Source organism: Hemitrygon akajei, chromosome 8 (genome assembly GCF_048418815.1).
Source record: "Hemitrygon akajei chromosome 8, sHemAka1.3, whole genome shotgun sequence".
Taxonomy (NCBI): domain Eukaryota; kingdom Metazoa; phylum Chordata; class Chondrichthyes; order Myliobatiformes; family Dasyatidae; genus Hemitrygon; species Hemitrygon akajei.
The window spans coordinates 2,088,863-2,112,908 of record NC_133131.1 but is presented as its reverse complement, the minus strand read 5'-3'; the positions used below and the strand labels follow the sequence as shown (position 1 = coordinate 2,112,908).

General features: G+C 44.9%; 2 protein-coding genes across 9 annotated transcripts in view; one reads left to right on the top strand and one right to left on the bottom strand.

Annotated features, from left to right (window-relative positions):
- vma12 (vacuolar ATPase assembly factor VMA12) lies at positions 1–21,812 on the bottom strand. 7 transcript variants are annotated; one of them, XM_073053032.1, is made up of 7 exons: positions 21,687–21,812; positions 18,982–19,234; positions 17,554–17,627; positions 12,813–12,902; positions 12,368–12,407; positions 7,173–7,285; positions 1–6,482 (listed from the first exon to the last, which is right to left on the bottom strand). In XM_073053032.1, exons 2-7 carry the CDS (start codon positions 19,163–19,165, stop codon positions 6,387–6,389), a joined length of 597 nt encoding a protein of 198 aa, XP_072909133.1. In that variant the 5' UTR covers positions 19,166–19,234; positions 21,687–21,812; the 3' UTR covers positions 1–6,386. The 7 variants fall into 7 exon arrangements, with proteins under 7 accessions (XP_072909133.1, XP_072909136.1, XP_072909132.1 ...); XM_073053035.1 differs by having other exon boundaries at positions 18,982–19,208; positions 21,687–21,759; XM_073053031.1 differs by having other exon boundaries at positions 21,608–21,722.
- A 23-nt stretch (positions 21,813–21,835) lies between these two features.
- The window catches only part of poldip2 (polymerase (DNA-directed), delta interacting protein 2), a 50,148-nt gene continuing 47,937 nt past the window's right edge, over positions 21,836–24,046 (top strand). For both annotated transcript variants that reach the window (XM_073053028.1, XM_073053027.1), the window contains exons 1-2: positions 21,836–21,969; positions 22,280–22,361. In XM_073053028.1, coding sequence (XP_072909129.1) covers positions 21,836–21,969; positions 22,280–22,361 — 216 coding nt within the window. The remainder of the gene's footprint in view (positions 21,970–22,279; positions 22,362–24,046) is intronic.

Genomic DNA, 24,046 nt, shown 5'->3' with positions numbered 1-24,046 from the left:
AATGATATAACGACTAATTTATTATTACCGCTGGTCCAATCCATAATAACCGTCCAGATATAATACACAGGATAAACAAGCAAGAACAACTTGATAGATATAGCCATTCCAAACTCATGACATACAGAGGTGGTTGTTGACTTGAGGAGAACACAGAACGACCACTCTCTGCTGAACATTGAGATCGTTAAGAGCACCAAACTTCTTGGTGTTCTCTCTTTCGTCTTTCTCCCTTCTCAAAGAGCGGAGTGACATTTGCAATTTTCCATTTCTCCAGGACCATGCCAAAATCAAGAGATTCTTGAAAGATCATGACCAATGCATCTGTTATCTCTTCAGCAACCTCTCTCAGGACTCTGGGATGTAGTCCATCTGGTCCAGGTGACTTATCAACTTTAAGACCTTCCAGTTTGCCTCACATTATTTTCTTTGTAATTGCATCAGATTTTCAGATTTTGCATCAGATAGGCTGATTTTTTTTTTGGTTAAGATTCTTCCTGCTGCATTTTGAACAAGCTGCAGCTGATTTATATCTTTCTTATAAATAAAGGGGGGGGGGGGGGGGAGAGTCAATATAAACCAGAGGTTACATACCACGTCTGATGAGGATAGTTGAGCAAACTAGTGCTTTTCTCTTTGGAGAATGAGAGGTGACTTGATGGAGATGTACAAGATGATAAGAGGCATAAAGACATTTTATCCCCAAGGGTAGAAATGGCTAATATGAGGGGACATAATTTTAATGTAATTGGAGGGGGTGGGGGGGGGGGGGAAGAATGTCAAGAGATAGTTGTCTTTTTTTTAAACCCTGAGAGTGGCAGGTGTGCTGGGGTGGTGGTCTTAGATGGGTACATTAATGATAGAAAAATGGAGGGTTGTATTAGAGGGAAGGGTAAGATTGATCTTAGAGAAGGTTAAAGGGCCTGTACTCTGTTGTACTGTTTGAAGTTCTCTGACAGAAATCCGTAAGGGGAATAGAATGGAGAGCTAGGGGAAAGGAATCCTTTATTATGCTGGGGCCAGCACAGGAAGTGGGCCCGGGGCATTACAAACAGATGCATAGAGTGTAGGACTGTGTATAACACAGGTTCAGCCAAGGCTATAGTTGCCTGTCCAGTTCTGCCACAGATTAGGGAAGGTGTGAAGGCTCCAGCAGTGGTGTGGGGTATTTCCTGGGTTGAGAGGCTTTAGATATGTACGTGGAGTGGAGAAGCCAGGTCAGATCTCATTAACAGTATCCTCTCAGACTGAAGAGACAGGGAGAAACTGTCCCCAGCCCCAGAGGGTTCAGGAACCTGGGGCAGAATGAAGGAGATGGAATAAGGAGCCATAAATGACCTGAGGAAGAGTTCACTTCCTCGGTGAGGGATGAATTTGGACTATACAGCCAGGGAGGTGGTTGGGGCAGATTCAGTTACCCCACCCTAGGAGTGAGGAGCAGTTCATGGAAGTGCTGCACCCTGGGAGTGAGGGGCTGGAGATGCCCCATCCTGGGGAGGAGGCCCTGCTGAGAAAGTGTCATCATCATTGGGGAACAGATCACTCCCTGCATCTAAACCCTACCCTTCTGCTTTTCCCAACTCTAATGGAGAAGTTCATATGTACCTGTGTTACACGGCTCTTGCCGTGTCTCCGGCATCTCAGCACGGGTTGGACATAGTCAGATGTAAACCTTCTGCAGTCATGGGGCACAAGGAATTTACTTGTGTGTTGATGGTAATAGCCCCCAACCCCTGTCATCAGCCCCCCCGCCCTCTCCCCACAGCCACTAACCTGCAATATATGCCTTCCACTTTACCAGAATGAGTTGCACAGCAGTGTAGCAGCTAGCGTAATGCTTTACAGTGTTGACGAGTGGGATTCAATTCCAGCTGCTGTCAGTATGGAGTTCGTGGTACTGTAAGGAGATTCTGGGGCACCCATTCACAGATGTAAGCTCAGGAGAGGGGCAAGCAGTTGGCTGGGGTCAAACCTTGACCAAGCTGCTGGTGGAACCTGTGAGGGGTCAATGTGGCCAGACCCAAGGGCAGACCAACAAGCACATTCCCCCAAGTGACCCCCCCCCCCCACTTCTTTCTGTCTGGATGCCCAGAGATCAGGAGTGTGGGGTTGGTGTTGAGCAGCCCCCTCACACACTCAGACAGGAGCTGTGACCTCTCACACTCAGTGTGTTGGTGGATTATGGACTCCATACAACCGTGCATCCACAGTTTGGTGCACTCTCCTGCCTCCAATCAGATACAATCCAGTGTCTATTGAAAGGCCTCTCTTTCCGCAGATGCTGACTGATGTGCAAAGCATTTCCACATACTCGGTTACATTGCAGATGGGAGAGCTGTTCTAGGAGTGCTGCCAGACTTGAGTCTATCTGATCAATAGATCCAGAACTTTACAAATTGTGAAATGAAATCCAACTGAAAAACGAGAACAAGGTGGCAAAAAGGATGAGGTGCTGAAGAAATAATTTAAGGAGTTAGAGAGAAAGCTGAAAAGCGGGACCTCCAGGGTAGTAATCTCTAGATTGTTGCCTGTGTATGCATCAGTGAGGGCAAGAATAAGAGGATTTGACAAATGAACACATGACTGAAGAACTGATGCAGGGCGCAAGGTTTCAGATTTCTGGATCATTGTGATCTCTTCTGTGGAAGTTATGACCTGTACAAAAGGGACAGGTTACTCCTGAATTCGAGGGGTTCCAATATCCTTGCAGGCAGGTTTGCTAGAACTGTTGGGGAGGGTTTAAACTAATTTAGCCAGGGGATAGGAACCGGAGTGATAGGGCAGAGGATGGGGCAGGTGGTATACAAGCGGAAGCAGTGTGTAGTGAGACTCTCGGGAAGGATAGGCAGATGACAAAATTGCAGTCAGTGGGATTAGTTAAAGTGCAGCAGGGGGCCAAAATGAAAAAGAGTGATGATGAATACAGGACTGAAGGTCTTATATTTGGATGCGTGCAGTATATGGAATAAGATGGATGATCATGTGACACAATTAGATTGGCAGGTATGTTGTGGGCATCTCAAAGCCGTGGCTGAAAGAAGGTTATGATTGGGACCTTAACATCCAAGGATACACATTATATCAAAAGGACAGGTAGGTAGGTAAAAGGGGTGGGGTGGCTCTGTTGGTAAAAAAAGAAATGAGGTGACATAGGAATTAAATATGTAGAATCTTTGTGGATAGAGTTAAGAAACTGCAAGGATAAAAAGATCCTTGAGTTATATACAGACCTCTGAACAGTAGTCAGGATGTGGGCTACAGGTTGCAATGGGAGATAGAAAGTGCATGTCAAAAGGGCAATGTTACAAGGTCATGGGAGATTTCAATATGCAGGTAGATTGGGAAATTGGGTTGGTGCTGGATCCCATGAGAAGGAACTTGTAGAAAGCCAGGAAGGTGGCTTTTTAGAACTTGTGGTTGAGCTCACTAGGGGATCAGCTATTGTGTAATGAACCATACTTGTTTAGGGAACTTAAAATAAAGGAACCCTTAGAGACAGTGATCATAATATGATTGAATTCATCCTGCAGTTTGAGAGGGAGAAGCTGAAGTCAGATGTGTCACCATGACAGAAAAGAGAATTAAAGAGGCATGAGAAAGGAGCTGGTGAAAGTTGATTGGAAAAGGACATTAGCAGGAATAATGACACAACAGCAAAGGCTGGTGTTTATGGGGGATATTTAGAAGGAGCAGGAATGATACACCCCAAAGATGAAGAAGTATTCTAAAGGGAGGATGAGGCAAACGTGGCTAACAAGGAAAGTCAAAACCAGCATAAAGGCAAAAGAGAGGGCATGTAATACTGTAAAAAAATTGTGAAAAGGTAGAGGATTGGGAAGTTTTTAAAAACCAATAGAAGGGAACTAAACAAGCAATAAAGAGAAAAGATGAAATACGAAGGGAAGCTGGCCAGTAGTATAAAAGAGGATTCTAAAAGTTTTTCAGATAAATAAAGAGTAAAACTGAGGTGAGAGTAGATAATCAGATCACTAGAAAATGATGCTGGAGAGGTACTAATGAGGCACAAAGAAATGATGGAGGAATTGATTATGTATTTTCTACATAAAATACATAATTTTATGTATTTGAGGCACTTTTGAGGCAGAGCTGTGCCGGTCTTCACTGTTGAAGACACCAGCAGAATGCCAGAAATTCTATTGCTAAGGAGAAGATGCTTGAAAAGCTGAAAAACTTGAAGGTTGACAAATGATCTGGACCAGTTGGACAACAGCCAAGGGTTCTGAAAGAGGTAGATGAAGAGCTTGTGAAGGCATTAGTAATGATCTTTCAAGGATCACTAGGTTCTGGAATGGTTCCTGAGGAGTGAAAAAATGCAAATTTCACTCCACTCTTTAAGAAAAGAGGGAGTCAGAAGAAAGAAAAAGCATAGGCCAGTTAGTCTGGCTTCAGTGGTTGGAAAGATGTTGGAATCTATTATTAAGGATGAGGTTTCAGGGCACTTGGAGGTACATGATAAAATAGGCCAAAGACAGCATAGTTTTCTAAAGGGGAAATCTTGCCTGACAAATTTGTTGGAATTCTTTGAGGAAATAACAGGCAGGATAGACAAAGGAGAATCAGTGGATGTTGTTTATTTGCATTTTCAGAAGGTCTTTGACAAGGTGCTGAGCATGACACTGCTCAACAAGATAACAGCCTGTGGTATTACAGGAAAGATAAAAGCATGGCTAAAAGATTAGCTGACTGGCAGGATGCTAAGAGTGGCATTAAAGGAGCCCTGTTCTGAACAACACACACAAAATGCTGGAGGAACTCAGCAGGCCAGGCAGCACTTACAGAAAAAAAGTAGTCAACATTTTGGGCCAAAACCTTTCAGCAGTTTCCTGGTTGGCTGTCGGTGTCTAATGCTGTGCTGCAGTGTGGGAACTGCTTCTTTTTACATTGTATATCAGTGATTTGGATTAAGGAAATGATGGCTTTGTGCCAAGTTTGCGGATGATACAAAGGAAGGTGGAGAAGCAGGGTATCTGCAGAAGGACTTGGACAGATTGGGGGAATAGGCAAAGAAATGGCAGATGAAATATAATGTAGGGAAGTGCATAGTCACACACTTTGACAGAAGGGAGTCCCGAAGGCTAACTTTCATGTTGAGTCAGTGGTAAGAATACAAGATGTAATGGTAGTCATTCATTTTGAGAGGATTAGAATACAAAAACAAGGGCATAATGCTGAGGCCTTATAAGGCATACTGTACTTGGAGTATTGTGAGCAATTTCAGGCCCCTTCTCTAAGAAAAAAATGTGCCGGCATTGGAGACGGTCCAAAGGAGGTTCACAAAAATATCCCAGGAATGAAAGCATTAATGTATGAGGGGTGTTTGATGGCTCTGGGTGTAAATGCTGGAGTTCAGAAGAATGAGGGGGATCTCCTTGCAACCTATTGAATATTGAAAGGCCTTGATAGAGTGGATGTCGAGAGGATGTTTCCTACAGTGGGGTAGTCTAGGACTAAAGGCTCAGACTTGAGAGATATCCATTTAGAAATGAGATGAGGAAAAATTTCTTTAGCCAGAGTGTGGTGAATCTGTGGAATTCATTGCCACAGATGGCTGTGCAGGCCAAGTCATTTGGGAATATTTAAGGCAGAAGTTGCTAAGTTCTTGATTAATCAGGGAGTCAAAGGTTATGGGGAGAAGGCATAAGAATGGGGTTGACAGGGATAATAAATCAGCCATGATGGAATGGTGCAGAAGACTCAACGGGCTGAATGGCCTGCCCGATTCTGCTTCTACATCTTATTGCCAGATCATCAGAAGTCACAACTTACTTATCAATGTTTGTTGTGGGAGGGAATATTGCTCCAATCTCGTTTGGCCAGACACTCACTGACTCAATTACCCTGACTTAAATAGGCAGCACAGTAACATAGTAGTTAGCACAATCACTTTACAGCAATCACCGATCAGGGTGTGATTCCCGCCACTGTACCTTCGCCCCCTCAATGCGTGGGTTTCTTCCAGGTGCTCTGGTTTCTTCCCACATTCCAAACATGTACAGGCTAAGATTAGTGAGCTGTAGGCATGGTATGTTGCCGCTGGAAGTGTAGTGACACTTGCAGGCTCCTCCCAGCATAATCCTCAATGATTCAATTTAATGCAAATGATGCATTTCACTGTGTGTTTCAATGTACATGTGACAAATAAATTTTATCTTTATCCCTTAAATGCCCATAAAACAACATGTAGAACAACAAATGACCTTTTGCACACAGCGCAGGATCATGTGAATTATAAACTGTAGGATGCCAGCGCTGTGTATTCACAAAGTCAAGGTTTATAGGCAGAAAGTCTCAGAGCCACAGAAACTGGATTGCAGCCCGACGCAAGGCTGTTCCTCATCCAGGGCTCACTTGCATCGAAGCTCCTGCTACATCTCTCCCAGCTCTCCTTCCATCATCCGCACGAGCACGTACAGTTCTGCCAGCCCCACCACAGAGGCCACAATCACTGCACTGACAACACACTGTGGCAGAGGGAAAGAGAGAGGGGCAAAAGTTAGAGAACAAGCCCATCTCAGACAGACGGACAAACAGACACATTAAGGCTGGGTGAGACTAGAGGTCATGGGTTAAGGGTGGAAGGTGAAATATCTAATGGGAATATGAGGGATGAACTCTTCACTCAGAGGGTGGTGAGAGTGTAGAACAAGCTGCCAGCCGAAGTGGTGGCTTTGGATTTGATTTCAACATTTGAGAGGTTTGGATGGGTACGTGGACAGGAGGTGTATGGAGGGCAATGGTCCAGGTGCAGTCTGAGACTAGGGAAATTAACAGTATGGCATGGACTAGATGGGCTGAAGGCCCATACTGCACACACATGCATATTCCATTCTCTTGGTAATATTCAGTACCACTAGAAATCCAGATCATGCATACTCCTGTCGGGATGGTCCAGACTGAGTTTGGAAGCAGATCAGGATAAACATCTCTTCTTCAGTCCAGGGAGGCAAGAGCAGAGCTCGGGGTCCATTGGTCAGTCTGACGATAGCCCATTCATACACCAACAGTGTATTTGCCACACACTCAGGTCAGTTGTCCATTAACACTACCCCAGCAAACCTCCAAACCACAACCACATGACCTTTCCCCTTAACCCCTCATCATCAAAGCCCTCCATTACAACATCACTCCTGCCACCAGGTGCCCACACTCACCGCAGCCGGCTCTGTGAAAATGTACTGACTGCCCAGGTAGGCACAGGCGAATGCGGCCCCCACTGTCACCATGAAGTTAAAGATGGTCACCACCAATGCCTTGACTGATCGTACTGCAACACACACACACAGAGCAGAGGGACATGTCAGTGAGGTCTGCAGGCTGACTCTAACACAGGTAGGCAACAGAAGCCTCAAAACCACAGGAGACTCCTCACAGCACTGGAAAAATTGGAGCAAAGTTCTTACAGTAACTCTGGGCAGGTTAGGGATGTGTGGATACAGCACACAAACTCCTCAATGACTAATGTACATTGAGCTTCAACAGCAGAGGTGATTTTGTATGAAGTTTGTGTTGTGGAGATGCCCCTACTGCCACCAAGACATCAGGAAGAGAATGGGTGGGTGAGCTGCTGCCTACTGTTCCAGTGGTTCCTGTGTCAGTGGGGAACCAGACCTTCCCTAATACAAAGCCTTCATCTGCACTTCAAGAAATGCAAGTTGAAAAAACAATACCGTAAATTCCGGAGTATAAGCCGACACCCCCCCCCCCCCCCCCCCCTGTTTTCAAGGTTAAAAAAGTGATTTTTCATGTTACCTTTGTATAAGCCGACCCCTTTTGTAGAGGTTTTTGATTTAACCAGAAAAGATCACAAGATCTCACATGCCGGTACTCAGCTTTGCTGGATCCGGAACCTGGAAATTTTGTGAATCAGTGCCTGCTAAGAAAACAGGCCTACAAATTGTAGAGTGTTATAGGTGAATTCTTAATAAATAAATCAGGGAGGGAAGTTTTAGATTGGTTCCCAATGGTAAAGAATCCTCAGAATTGAAATCTCCGCGAAACCATTTAGCACCCATCGTAATCTTGTTAAAACATAATACGGGGTGGCGGGATCAGTACGTCTACTCAGTATTGAGTTTGCGACCGCCATGTACAAAAGATTAAAACGAATGCAATATGATGCTGGCTTCAAGCTGAAGGTTGTTGATTTTGCTAAAGGAACGAATAATTCTGCAGCTGCTAAGAAGTTTAGTGTAAACGAGAGAGAGAGTGAGAGAGTGGAGAAAGGCAGAGGACACACTGAGAGAAATGCCAAAGACGAAATGTGCAAACCACAGGAAAACATGCCAGTGGCCAGAACTGGAAGAAAACTTTTTAGAGTGGGTGAATCACCAGCGATCGTGTGGATACGTTGTTGCCAGAGAAGTGATTCGAGTTCAAGTGTTGAAATGGGCCGAACAGCACAGTGAGGTCAGTGAAAATTTCAAAGCTACGTGAAGTTGGTGCACCCGATTTATGAATAGACGTGATCTTGTGTTGAGACAAAAAGCAAAGATTGCTCAGAAGTTGCCGAGCGAACTTGAGAATAAGATTACGGCCTTCCAATCGTTTGTAATCAAGCATCGAAAGGCACATTCTTACCCGCTCTCACTGATTGGTTACATGGACAAGACACCAATGTTCTTTGATTTTGCTGGCAACCGCACTGTTAATCAGAAGGGGGAGAAAACAGTCCTTGTCAAGACAACTAGACATGAGAAGCAACATTTTACAGTCGTGTTAACATGTATGGCTGATGGGACCAAACTACCACCGATGGTGATTTTTAAGAGAAAAACATTCCCAAAGAAAGAAAAATTCTCGTGGGGGTGTTGTTTACGTTCAAGAACGCGGCTGGATGGATGAAGCGGGTTGCTTGAAGTGGGTTAAAGAGGTGTGGCATCAACGTCCCGAAGGTTTCAGGAAGGAAAAGTTGCTACTTGTCTGGGACATGTTCAAAGTGCACTTGTCAGGTGAGACAAAAGCAGCACTGAAAGCTGAAAGTACAGACACTGCAGTCATCCCCGGTGGTTTGATATCTGTGCTCCAGCCACTAGATGGGAGTTTAAACAAACCATTCAAAGAATTCATGTGTCAACAGTGGAACAAATGGATGATGTCTGGAAAATCAGTCATCCACTCCAGCGGGAAATATGAGGGCACCATCTCTAGCTATAGTTTGCGAGTGGGTAGTGCAATCGTGGGAAGAAATTAAGGCCCAGTGCATTGTGAAGGCCTTCAAGAAGTGCAGCAACAGCAATGTTTTGGACGGCACCGAAGATCATTTGCCTTGTGAAGAAGACGATGCAGATTTGGCAGCCAGTAAAGCTGCAAATGATGTCGAAGCAGAAATTGGCAATCCTTAGAATGGTATGGTGACTGCTGAAGAATGGGACGCGATTTTCAGAGAGTCAGATAATGAAGAGTGTGAGAGTTTCAAGCTCTGAACGTTTGACGACAACTGTGTGTACAAGTAAATTGAGGAACAGAATGTTTTGTAGATCTTTTCTTTTGTGTAGATTTCATAAGTGTTTGTATTTTCTTTTGTATTTGACTCAAAAACAGTCAATAAATACAACCTGGCTTCCATGTATTCATTTTTCCAAAGTTGGCACCCTCTGTATAAGTTGACCCCCTAATTTTAGGACCATAATTTAGGGCCAAATCCTCGGCTTATACACTGGAATTTACGGTAGTTTATTTGAGCTGCAGAGATTCAAAGAGTATTAAATATCAAAGTAAGTATGTAGAATACAACCCTGAGATTCATCTTCCTCACAGGCAGCCACAAAACTTAAGAAAAACATGGAAACTGTTCAAAGAAAAACATCACCTCCCCCACCACACACAAGTGCTGAAACACCATTAGTGATCAGCAGTCAGGGTTGAACTCCACTGCTGTCTGTAAGGAGTTGTACATACACCCTGTGACCACATGGGTTTCCTCTGGGTGCTCTGGTTTCCTCTTGTATTCCAAAGATGTACGGGATAGTAGGTTAATTGGTCATATGGATGTAATTAGTCAGTGGGACCTCATTGGGCTGAAAGGGCCTGTTCCCGTGCTGTGTATCTAAATAAATAAATTTGTTTACTTTTTCCATGAGTGAATTTTGTTCTATATCCCATACTTCAGGCATGTATTTGTGAATTCTAATAGGGCAAATTATCGTAACCTAAACGGCTGTAATGCGGGAGGTGGGTAGAAGATAGGAGTAAGCCATTTGGCCCCTCAAGCCTGCCCACTACTCAATACAATCATGGCTGGCCTGTCCCAGACCAGACCCTATTACCTCCCTACTCTATATTTAAAAGATTTCTAATGACCCAGACCCCACAATGTTCATTTACTACCCACTGCAAGAGGAACTTCCTACATATGTCGGTTTTAAATGACCAACCTCATATACTGAAAGCTTGTCTCCTTGTTCATGGCTGTCCCACTAATGGAAAAATCCCAGAGAATGGTGGGATATGGGCTCAAGTGGGCACAGGGTACTAACTTAGTTCAGCACAACATTGTGGGCTGAAGGGCCTGTTCCTGTGCTGTATTGTTCTGTCTCACATTTATTCCATCAAACCCTCTCAGGATCTTATATTCAGTAAGATCATCCGCTCATCTTCTGAACTCCAAAGGATTCAGAGAATTGTGCTTAGCCTGTGATGACTGGACTGTCCAATCAGTGTTGGTCAATGTGTACAATCATCGGATGAATAAAGCTCCCCTTGCATCACCCCAACCCCTTGGATGCTTCCAATCACAGTATAACCTTTCAATGAGTTCCAGCTGACCAACAAACCCTCAGCGGCACCAGTCACACTGAATGAGACCGGTCAACAAGTGCAGGTCCATTGGCAGGGTGACCAACTCGTATCACATCAGAAAACAAAGAAAACTGCAGATTCTTGGATCCAAAGCAAATACAAACACTGGAAGAACTTGGCCAGTCAGATAGCACCTGTGGAAGGAGAAACCAGTTCAGGCTTCAGGTCTGGGATCTGTTGGCCAGTAAGAACTACAGTCTTCAAATCAGTGAATTCATATGAATCAAGGACAGTGGAAGCAGACAGATCAATTGCTTTTGTTCTTGCCATGAGGGAGGAGATGAAGGCTGCCATTTTATGAAGAGACTGTGTTCTCCATTTTGTGAGTTAGTTGCTTGGCTTAATCAGTGATTTAAAGTCGACACAGTGATACCTCAGGTAATCTGCTGAACTAGGGATAATTTCCAAATAAGAAATTATTTGTGAGTTGTTCTTGGTTGGATACAACCAGCGGGTTTTTGACTGTTGGAATATGATCCTGTGCTGCCTGATTCAAGCTGGCTGTTAATTGAGAACAAAGAGCCATAAATTACCGACTGTCACTTGCTGGGAAGAGGGCTTGGAGCAGAGCCAATAAAAAAGTGTAAAAGGTCCAATGACACTAAATTGCTACATTTGAATTGGTAAGGAATAAATATAAAAGCAGACAGTTCAAGGGTGCTGGCAGCTGTAAACTCAAGGAGACCAACTATCGTGGATGTAAGGTACCCTGTGGACACGTAAAGATTCAAAACAGGACCGTGAGGAACACGTGGCCAGCAGAAAAACTACTTAATAACTGGTAAACACGAGGAAATCTGCAGATGCTGGAAATTCAAGCAACACAAAATGCTGGTGAAACACAGCAGGCCAGGCAGCATCTACAGGAAGAAGCACTGTCAACGTTTTGGGCCAAGACCCTTTGTCAGGACTGTCCTGACAAAGGGTCTCAGCCCGAAAAGTTGACAGTGCTTCTTCCTATAGATGCTGCCTGGCCTGCTGCGTTCCACCAGTATTTTGTGTGGGTTGCTTAATAACTGGTATTATATTTTTTATTCTTTGACCGTTGTTGGAAGGTCAAGGAAAACAGTAGAATGTGTAAGCTCACATGTTCTTCTGTTGAGACAATAAAGGTATTTATTGGTACTTACTGATTCTCTCTGTGCTTTCCTGGTCATTATTACAAAAGGTGATTCTTGTAACAGATCCTTCCTCAAAACCTCGGGCCCATTACACCTAAATGATTATTGGCCTCTCTTTCGCCAGTGCTGCCTGACCTACTAAGGTCCTACACACAAGATATTCTGCATAGACTGGAAATCCAGAGTAACACACAGAAAATGGTGGAGGAGCTCAGCATGTCAGGTAGCATCTATAGAGGGGAATGAACAGTTGGCCCAAGATTGGCTCAAAATGTTGACTGTTTATTCCCATCCATAGATGATACACAACTTGCTGGATGAATTTGCAGTTTGCACATATTGCACAGATCTCCCACTTTTTTCCCACATTGGGTCCTGCCTTCTGTTAAGATCCATTCGGATGCTGAGGAAAGCCTTTAGCCACTCACCTTGCCTGGCCAAATCTCCCAGAGTACCATGTTGGTTTATCTGCTCGGAACAAACAAACAAAAAGGATGTTATCACAAAGCTGCAGCCAAGCGGCCCTTCTCCTGGACCAGCACAGGACAACAGGACAAAGGGCGCTATGGTAGCCTAGCAGTTAGCACAACACTATTACACCTCGGGGTGTCAGGGTTCAGTTTGGAGTTCAATTCCAGTGTTCTCTATAAACAAGTTTGTATTCCTTCCTGTGTGCATGTCGGTTTTCTTCTGGTGCTCCAGTTTCCTCCCACAGTGTAAAGAAGCCCCAGTCAGTAGGTTAATTGGTCATTTTAAATTGTCCTGTGATAGCTAGGGTGAAATCGTAGGTTGCTGGGCAGTGCAGCTTGAGGGGGGCCTATTCCACACTGTACCCTAAATAAATAAATAAGCCCCTGGTAAAGACAACAGCACCTGGCAATTGACATTTTTGGTAATCCGTCTGTACTCCTCATTTGCCAACTTTGCTTTGATCTTTTCCAGTCTGGCCACCAGCTCAGGGTTCTGGAAGAGACAGGGATATGGTGTAAGAAGAGGATCTTTAACATTTTGCAACTGAAACCCTCTAACATGATCCCTCGAGAGTGTCAGCTCTTTTTTGAATGCCGCTGCTCATTAACAGAGAGTGCACAAAGCACAGGGGTGCTGGGGCTGGAATCATGCCTGGTTTCATCTGGTCTTCAGCACAGACACTCACTCAAGGAGCCGAGGCTGGTGGCCCACTGTGCAGCAACCCCGGTAAAACGTCTGTGCGTTTTGCAAGGCAATGCCCAGGCCAGGATCAGCTCATTTATTACGTAGTGAAGATGCAATGCAAGAACGTGCTTGTGTATAAGATAGCTCTCATCCTAAAGAGCACTCTCACTTTCTCTCTGCCGGCGGGAGTGGTTACCCACTGGTGGGCCATGGCAAGGAAACACTGGATGAGAATTCACCTGCTCCCAAGCCAAAGGTTTAATGACATCAAACAGGTAATTCTGTTTGGACATCCACTCAGGACAGAGAATACTCAGGCAGTCTGAGCTATGGGCCACCACACTGCCCATTGCCAGAAGCATCCAACACTGCAAAACATTTGACAGAAACTGGCTCAGCAACGTGACACCCAAGGTGCAGGACAACTACAACTACTGACCCAATGAGGCAAAGAGCCTCCTCCTACTAGGAGGACTACTAGGGCCTCCTCCTACTAGGTCCGACTAGGGGGAATGCCATACTAGATCTAGTATTAGGTAACGAACTGGGTCAGGTTACAGATCTGTCAGGAGGTGAGCATCTGGGGGACAGTGATCACCGCTCCCTGATCTTTAGCATTATCATGGAAAAGGATAGAATCAGAGAGGACAGGAAAATTTTTAATTGGGGAAGGGCAAATTATGAGGCTATAAGGCTAGAACTTGCAGGTGTGAATTGGGATGATGTTTTTGCAGGGAAATGTACTATGGACATGTGGTCGATGTTTAAGGATCTCTTGCAGGATGTTAGGGATAAATTTGTCCCGGTGAGGAAGATAAAGAATGGTAGGGTGAAGGAACCATGGGTGACAAGTGAAGTGGAAGATCTAGTCAGGTGGAAGAAGGCAGCATACATGAGGTTTAGGAAGCAAGGATCAGATAGGTCTATTGAGGAATATAGGGTAGCAAGAAAGGGCTGAGAAGAGCAAGAAGGGGGCATGAGAAGGCCTTGGCGAGTAGGGTAAAGGAAAACCCCAAGGCATTCTTCAATTATGTGAAGAACAAAAGGATGACAGGAATGAAGGTAGGACCGATTAGAGATAAAAGTGGGAAGATGTGCCTGGAGGCTGTGGAAGTGAGCGAGGTCCTCAATGAATACTTCTCTTCGGTATTCACCACTGAGAGGGAACTTGATGACAGTGAGGACAATATGAGTGAGGTTGATGTTCTGGAGCATGTTGATATTAAGGGAGAGGAGGTGTTGGAGTTGTTAAAATACATTAGGACGGATAAGTCCCCGGGGACTGATGGAATATTCCCCAGGCTGCTCCACGAGGCAAGGGAAGAGATTGCTGAGCCTCTGGCTAGGATCTTTATGTCCTCGTTGTCCACGGGAATGGTACCGGAGGATTGGAGGGAGGTGAATGTTGTCCCCTTGTTCAAAAAAGGTAGTAGGGATAGTCCCGGTAATTATAGACCAGTGAGCCTTACGTCTGTGGTGGGAAAGCTGTTGGAAAAGATTCTTAGAGATAGGATCTATGGGCATTTAGAGAATCATGGTCTGATCAGGGACAGTCAGCATGGCTTTGTGAAGGGCAGATCATGCCTAACAAGCCTGATAGAGTTCTTTGAGGAGGTGACCAGGCATATAGATGAGGGTAATGCAGTGGATGTGATCTACCTGGATTTTAGTAAGGCATTTGACAAGGTTCCACACGATAGGCTTATTCAGAAAGTCAGAAGGCATGGGATCCAGGGAAGTTTGGCCAGGTGGATTCAGAATTGGCTTGCCTGCAGAAGGCAGAGGCTTGTGGTGGAGGGAGTACATTCAGATTGGAGGGTTGTTACTAGTGGTGTCCCACAAGGATCTGTTCTGGGACCTCTACTTTTTGTGATTTTTATTAACGACCTGGATGTGGGGGTAGAAGGGTGGGTTGGCAAGTTTGCAGACGACACAAAAGTTGGTGGTGTTGTAGATAGTGTAAAGGATTGTCGAAGATTGCAGAGAGATATTGATAGGATGCAGAAGTGGGCTGAGAAGTGGCAGATGGAGTTCAACCTGGAGAAGTGTGAGGTGGTACACTTTGGAAGGACAAACTCCAAGGCAGAGAACAAAGTAAATGGCAGGGTACTTGGTAGTGTGGAGGAGCAGAGGAATCTGGGGGTACATGTCCACAGATCCCTGAAAGTTGCCTCACAGGTAGATAGGGTAGTTAAGAAAGCTTATGGGGTGTTAGCTTTCATAAGTCGAGGGATAGAGTTTAGGAGACGCGATGTAATGATGCAGATCTATAAAACTCTAGTTAGGCCACACTTGGAGTACTGCATCTAGTTCTGGTCGCCTCAGTATAGGAAGGATGTGGAAGCATTGGAAAAGGTACAGAGGAGATTTACCAGGATGCTGCCTGGTTTAGAGAGTATGGATTATGATCAAAGATTAAGGGAGCTAGGGCTTTACTGGTTGGAGAGAAGGAGGATGAGAGGAGACATGATAGAGGTGTACAAGATATTAAGAGGAATAGACAGAGTGGACAGCCAGCGCCTCTTCCCCAGGGCACCACTGCTCAATACAAGAGGACATGGCTTTAAGGTAAGGGGAGGGAAGTTCAAGGGGGATATTAGAGGAAGGTTTTTCACTCAGAAAGTGGTTGGTGCGTGGAATGCACTGCCTGAGTCAATGGTGGAGGCAGATACATTAGTGAAGTTTAAGAGATTACTAGACAGGTATATGGAGGAATTTAAGGTGGGGGTTATTTGGGAGGCAGGGTTTGAGGGTTGGCACAACATTGTGGGCCGAAGGGCCTATAATGTGCTGTACTATTCTATGTTCTATGTTCTACCATGAGTGAAACAATTCTGGCTATCGAGCTGTCTCTGCCTCGCTTCTTATATAGAACTATATAAAATTGTAGGAAGCTAGACACATACTCAATATTTTAGGAACAGCCTCTTTCCTTCTGCCATCAGATTTCTAAACAAGCAATGAACCCATGAACACTCTCACTATTCTGCTCCCTTTTTCCATGACTTACCTTTTGTTTTTATACTTCTTTTTGTAACTTACAGTAATTTTTTATGTATTGCACTGTACTGCTGCCATAAAACAACAAATTGGACAACTTATAGCCTCAGAGAAGTACAGCACCGAATCAGTACCATTGGCCCATCTAGTCCATGCTGTAACTATTTAAACTGCCTAGCCCCATTGACTGGCACTAGGACCATAGCCCTCCATATCCCTACACGTACCTATCCAAACTTCTCAAACATTGAAATTGAGCTCACATGCACCACTTGTGCTGGCAGTTCATTTCACTCTCTCTTGACCCTCTGAATGAAGAACTTCCCCTCATTTTTCCCTTTAACTTCACCTTTCTTCTCTGTGGATTGTCACCTTGTCGTGGTGGAGAAGCTTGTGTGGTCCTGAGATCCCGAGAGCGATGCTCCTGGTGGGGTCACCCAAGGTGGTAAGGTCGAGGGTGAGATCCCTGACAAATAACAATCCGACCAAGACCTCAACGGTGGAACAGGCGGACAAAGTTACTTCGAACTCAACGGCTGTGAAGGCGGATGAAGGCTGCAACAAATCCATCAGCTCCAATCGTCGTGGTTTCCATGCCATTGGAATCAGTTGGTTGATTTGTGAAGAATTGTGTGCTTCTTGGAGTGCAACATCAAGTACATGTCAAACAACTCCATGCACAGGCATCTTTGCTCTGTATGGAACGAAGACCATCGTCCTTGACCTCGAGGGATAGACACGACGACGATGAAACTTCACCTTTCACCCTTAACCCTTGATCCCTGGTTGTAGTCCCATCCAACCGTTGAAGGCACGCATACTTCTTCACCACCTAATTCAGCAGTGTTGTCACTTCCAGAAAACTACGGACTTGAACCTCAAGATCCCTCTATTTCCCAACATTCCTCAGTGTACCACCTGAAGAAAGTTCTCTGCCCTAAACATTGACTGTTTATTCCCCTCCTTAGATGCTGCCTGACCTGCTGAGTTCCTTCAGCATTTTGTGTGTGTAGCTTAGGGTAGATGCAGGGATGTCTTTTGTTGTAGCCAGGATGTATACACAGACTCTTGAGTAAGAAATCCGTCGTTCAGTACAGGAGGTAAGAAGGAATGTCTTCTCTCAGAAAATAGTGAATCTTTGTATTTCTCTGCCCAATAGGGCACCAGAGACTCAGTTACTGATCACATTGAAGGCAGAAATGAACAGGTTTTGGATATTTATAGCTTCAAGAGATTATGGGGATGGTTCAGAAAGCGGGGCTGAAATCCCAATGTGACTGGTGGAGCAAGCAGTAAGGACCAAATGACCTAGTCACACGTTCCCTGAGGGCAATGTGGCACCAGTGAGTGGGAGACTTGCATAGGTCAGTGTCCACTGCAGAAACCAGTGCTAGATTAAGGACAGCATTCCACCACCACCATCCTCCCTCAGTAATCTCTTCCCATATTTTATACTCACCCTCTGGGGCAACTTCACCTCTGGTGTAAATATTTCTGCTCCCTCCAGAAGTTCATGAAGATATACTGGGAAGCCTGCAAATAAAGCACACAAACCATCACAGCTCAGCAAGGGCTATTGAAAACACTGGTCAGTATCAGATTCAGCTTTAGCAATGTCTTTTTTAATGTGAAATTTGTTGTTATTGAGGCAGCAGTACAGTGCCAGGACATAAAATTATAAATTACAAAACAAATAAATAATGCAATATAAAGAAATAGTGAACACAAAGTACACTGCAGATGCTGGGGTCAAAGCAACACGTACAACACACTGGAGGAACTCAGCAGGTCAGGCAGCATCTGTGGAAATGAGCAGTCAACGTTTCGGGCCGAGACCCTTCGTCAGGACTCTGAGGGAATGCCACCCTGCCAGAGGTGGTGACAGGTCCAAGATCAGCACCCTGCACAGAGACAGTGGTGGCTGTAAGGGACAGAGGGGCTGGAGGAAAGCAGTACTGTACTAAGGTGCGATATCAAGTGAGGGAGAGCATCAGTGTGAGCAGTAGAGTGCCGAGGGAAGGATGGAGGAGTGGGGGAACGAGGCTTTACAAAGGTTGCTGATTTTCTGTGGAAGAGGCAGTACTAAGGAAGCACAGTACTGTCAGAGGGACAACAGTGCAGTTTGGTATTCATACAACGTAGAACATTACAGCATATTGTACGCCATTCAACCCACAATGTTGTGACGACTATTTAACCTACTCTAAGATCAATCTAACCCTTCCCTCCTACATAGCCCTCCAATTCTCTGTCATCCATGTGCCTATCTAAGATTTTCTTAAATGACCCTCCTATATCTGCTCTCTACCACCATCCTTGGCAGCATGTTCCATGCACCCACAACTGTGTTAAAAAAAAAATATCTCTGGCATCCCCCCTATACTTCCCTCCAGTGACAATATTACAGGGAGGTTGAGGACACTACATCGACTGGATTGACGCTGTGACCGTGAGCCATTGAAAAACTGTAAGCTCATATTTATAAAGTACCTACCACATCTGAATTTTACATCAATATCTAAATTTTGAGGGTCATTTGTTGTAGAGGAAGAGGTTGACAAATACTGAGATGAATGCTCAGTGCGTGCTCGCTATACAAACACCAAAATAACACAGCTACTGAATTTCCTATGTCCCAAAAGCATATCACAGAGAATAATGGAATTAAACACCAGACTTTTATAGAAACATAGAACATTACAACATAGTACAGGCCCTTCAGCCCACAATATTGTGCCAGCCTTTTAACCTACTCCAAAATCAATCTCGCCCTTTCCTCCCACATAGCCCTCCATTTTTCTTTCATCTGTGTGCCTATCTAAGAGTCCCTAGACCAAGAGTTAACAGGAACCAGTTAACACCATTATTCTGGTCCCAGATTACTTGCCTTCTTTTTGTAAGAATCTGTGGAGTTTTCTCAGGAGGCTGAAAGGAACTGTAGGGGTGGGCTTTGTTCCTGTGAAGCAGGATTCCAGTTCAGAGTGCAGGTCCATTGGCAGAGAATGACCCTCTTTCATCGCAAGGCCGAGCTGTTGGAGGAAGCTCTCCCTCACTTGAAGAGCACACGCCATGGATGTTGAACTGTGAGCAGTCCAGAGTGGAAATCTGGAAGAGCTGGTCACAAGTGCATTAACACCAAGCTAAGCAGAAGGTAGAATGAGTAATTTTCAAAATGGGTTTATTATTGTCACAGGTACTCAGTTACAGTTAAAGGGGGCAGCATGTAGCGTAGAGGTTAGAGTAATGCTTTACAGTGCCAACTGTCAGAACATCAGGGTTCAATTCCCATCGCTGTCTGTAGCAGCTTGTTCACAAGTTCAAAGTAAATTTATTATCAAAGTACAGTTACGTCACCATATACAACTCCAAGATTTATTTCTTGCTGGCATACCCAATAAATCCATAATAGGATAACCATAACAGAATCAATGAAAGACTGCACGAACTTGGGCAGAACCAGTGTACAAAAAACAAACAAACCATGCAAATACAAAATGAAAGAAATAATAGTAATAAATAAATAAGCAATAAATATTGAGAACATGAAATAAAGAGTCCTTGAAAGTGAGCTCATAGGTTGTGGGAACATTTTCAGTGATAGGACAGGTGAAGCTGAGTGAAGTTATCCCCTTTAGCTCAAGCGCCTGATGGTTGAGGGGTAATAATTGTTCCTGAACCTGGTGGTGTGAGTCCTGAGGTCCTGTACCTTCCTTCTGATTGCTGCAGCAAGAAGAGTGTGTGACTTATGTTGTGGGGTATCCCGATGATGGATGCTGTGTTCCCGTGACACCACTCTATGTAGATGTGCTCACATCTACACATGATGGACTGGGCCATATCCACTACCTTTGGTCAGATTTTCTGTTCAAGGGCATTGGTGTTTTCATACCAGGCTATGTTGTAACTAGTCAATATACTCTCCACTACACATCTATATAAGTTTGTCAAAGTTTTAGATGCCAAGCTGAATCTCTGAAAACTCCTAAGGAAGTAGAGGTGCTGCCGTGCTTTCTTCATAATTACACTTACATGTTGATCCCAGGACAGGCTGTCCAAAATAATAACACCAAGGAATGCGGAGTTGCTAACCCTCTCCAATATGATCCTCCGATGAGGACTGACTCATGGACCTCTGGTTTCCTTCTGCCAAAGTCAATAAACAGCTCTTTGGTCTTGCTGACAGTGAGTGAGAAGTTGTTATTACGTCACCACTCAGCCAGATTTTCAATCTCTCTCAAATATGCTGATTCATCACCACATTTGATTCAGCCTATAACAGTGGTGTCATCAGCAAACTTAAAAATGGCATTGGAGCTGTGCTTAGCCAGTCAGAATCACATTTATTATCATTGGCATGCATCGTGAAATTTGTTAACTTAGCAGCAGCAGTTCAATGCAATACACAATAGAGAAAGAAAAAAATGAATCGATTAATATATATGTATATTAAATAATTTAAAATAGTGCAAACACAGAAATAATATATATTTTTAAAGTGAGGTAGTGTTCGCAGGTTCAATGTCCATTTAGAAATCGGATGGCAGAGGGGAAGAAGCTGTCCCTGAATCGCTGAGTGTGTGCCTTCAGGATTCTGTACCTCCTACCTGATTATAACAATGAGAAGAGGGCATGCCCTTGGTGATGGGAGTCCTTAATAATGGTCGCTGTCTTTCTGAGGTTGATTTTAATTTTTTAATCAAGCCACTCCAAAGATAAGTACTTTAAGATAACACAAAAGTAAAAATAACAAATATAGTGTTACAGTTACAGAGAAACTGTAATGCAGTTAGACAAGTGCTGGTATCAAAAACAACCTTAATGCATCACATGTACATCGAAACACAGTGAAATGTTTAAAAAGGAACTTTAGGGATAATTTTTATTTTGCAAAGAGTGATTGATATCTAGAATACTAGAAGACATTATGGTGGAATCACTATGTTTAAGAGGCATATAGATAGACGCAATAGACAGGGTATACATGGATATGGCTCTAATAGGACAAATGAACTTAGTCTGTGATGAAAGTAAATATGGAAATGCAGAGAAATTAAACAATACTTTATGTAGCGAACACGGGGAAATACAGCAAGCACTCAGAAGCCAGGCAGCATCTATGGAGAAGTAGAGAAAATGCTTCAAATCTGCACCCCAATGCAATGTCTTCTCGTCCTCCAGCTACGCTCCTCATCCCACTTAGCCCACTGCCTGCCAACATTACCAACTCACTACACTATCCCTGTTCCCGGCCTCTCACTCTCCCTCCATTCCCAACACCCCCTCCCCCCCACCCCCATCCTAGTCCCTCACTCCCTCTAACCCTACCCCCAACCCTTCACTCTGAGTCCGGTGCCAGATGAAGGGTCTACAGCTTGAAGCATTAATCCTGCTACTTCACCGACTCTGACCGACTGGCTGGGCATCGCCTGCCTAGTCCGGCCACGGCGGAGGTTTACCTGTTACCGGGCGGATTTGACCCGCGTCTGGGGCAGAAGTCGGAAAAGCGCCCTTACATAATCTGTAAAATTACACCAAATGTAAGCAGCAGGTTTAAACCCCGGCGAGGAAACGGATGCAGCCCCGAGCTCTGACCTTGCAGAAACTTCAGGCGCAGGCTGCAGGCCGCGCTAGGCCCATCGCCATGGCAACTGCCGCCATCTTAGTTAGGGGCGACTGCAGGCCTGGGATTGGAATAGTGGAGGTAGCAGCCAAGGGCTGCGGACAACCAGCCCCGCACAGTCATGGCGGCTCCGGTGCTTGGCTGGTGTGTGTCGGCCTTGGCCAGGAACCCAGCCGCCGCTCTCCGCGCCCTAGCCGTATGCCGCGCCTGCAGTATCGATCGGCGGCACCAGCACGCCCGCCTCCTTTCGTCCAGGTAAGGTTCCGGCTCCAGGGGTGTGCGCAGGAGGGAAGCGGAGCCAAGGTTACTGAGGGTGCGAGAATGCTTCTGGAAATGACTCTGATCCTCTAACCCCCGGATAAACATCCCCGCATTTCCCCCAATGTATATGCCTTTCTTCGCGTACACCCACCACTTCTCCTCCCCTGCCATGTACAACTCCACCCACACCGTGTACAACTAAGCCTTCCTCTACCCCCAATTTCGTCCTCGTGGAATGAACTCCCTCCCCCGAAATTTTTCCACTGTCAGATCTCTTCTAAATCAGTTACTTTAATTTTCCCAGGAATCGCCCTGAAGGCAAAGTGTTGGAAACGGTTGGAGTGTTTGAGGCACCAAAACAACAGGGGAAATATGAAACGGGTCAGGTAAGAGAGAACCGAGAACTGGATTCAGGGTGGAAGCCGAGAGGCAGGGTGCCAGACTGGAGGACGTATGGTATTCACACGTCCTGAGAACATGAAATGGGAGTACTTGGCCAGCCACTCAAGTTTGCTCGCCATTCAACGTAATCATGGCTGATCTGCTCTAGGTGTCATTTCCCCGCTGTACCCCTCCATTAGTTCTGTGACCTTTCAAAAGTCAGAATCAGGTTTATTATCACTGACATATACTGTGATATTTGTTGTTTTACAGCAGCAAAACATAAAAATAACTAAGTTGCAATAAAAATGTACTGTATAAAAATTTAGTGCAAAAAGAGAGCAAAATTGTGAGGTAATGTACATGGATTCATGAACCATTCAGAAATCTGATGATGAATAGAAGAAACTGTTCCTAAAATGTTGAGTGTGCATCTTCAGGCTCCGTACCTTCTCCTCGATAGTAGCAATGAGAAGAGGTATGCCCTGTATGGTGAGGGTCCTGAATGATGGATGCCGCTTATTTGAAGCATTCCATTTGAAGCTGACCTTGATAGTAGTGAGGCTAGTGCCCATGTTGGAACTGCTTGAATCTACAACCCTTTTCTGACCCTGTGCATTGGCACTTCTATACCAGACGGTGATACAACCTGTCAGAATGCTCTCCATGGTACATCTGTTGAAATTTGTTTGAGTCTTTGGTGACATACCAAATCTCCTCAAACTCCAAATGAAATATATCCACTGATATGCCTTCTTTGTAATTGGATCAATATGTTGGGGCCAGGTTAGATCTTCTGAGATGTTGGCACCCAGGAACTTGATGCCACTCACCCTTTCCACTGCTAACCCCATCGAACTGGTGTGTGTTCCCTCAACTTTCCCTTCCTGAAGTCCATATTTAATTCCTCGTCTTACTGATAAGGAGTGTGAGGTTGTTACAACACCACTCAACCAGCTGATCTATCTCACTCCAGTATGTCTCCTCGTCACCATCTGTGATGCTGCCAATGACAGTTGTGTCATCAGCAAGTTTATAGAGGTGTTTGAAGGAATTTACTTCATCTTTTATTTTCCCATATCATCCACCATGACCCAGCCTCCCAAACGCTCCAGAAATTCACCACCTTCTGAATAGTCCATAAACAGCTCGGTTTAAATGACCACTCCCTAATCTAACTATGTCCCCCAGTTTGAGATTCCACTTTATTTTAATTCCACATCCCATTCCCATTCTGATATGTCTATCCATGGCCTCCTCTACTGTCAAAATGAATCCAAACTCAGGTTGAAGGAACAACATCTTATATACCGGCTGGTAGCCTCCAACCTGATGGCATGAACATTGACTTCTCTAACTTCCGTTAATGCCCATCCTCCCCTTCTTACCCCGTCCCTGACATATTTAGTTGTTTGCCTGTTCTCCATCTCCCTCTGGTGCTTACCCCCCCCCCCCCCTTTCTCCCGAGGCCTCCTGTCCCATGATCCTTTCCCTTCTCCAGCTCTGTATCCCTTTTGCCAATCACCTTTCCAGCTCTTGGCTTCATCCCTCCCCCTCCGGTCTTCTCCTATCATTTAGCATTTCCCCCTCCCCCCACTACTTTCAAATCTCTTACTATCTTTCCTTTCAGTTAGCTCTGACGAAGGGTCTCGGCCCAAAACGTCGACACTGCTTCTCCTTATAGATGCTA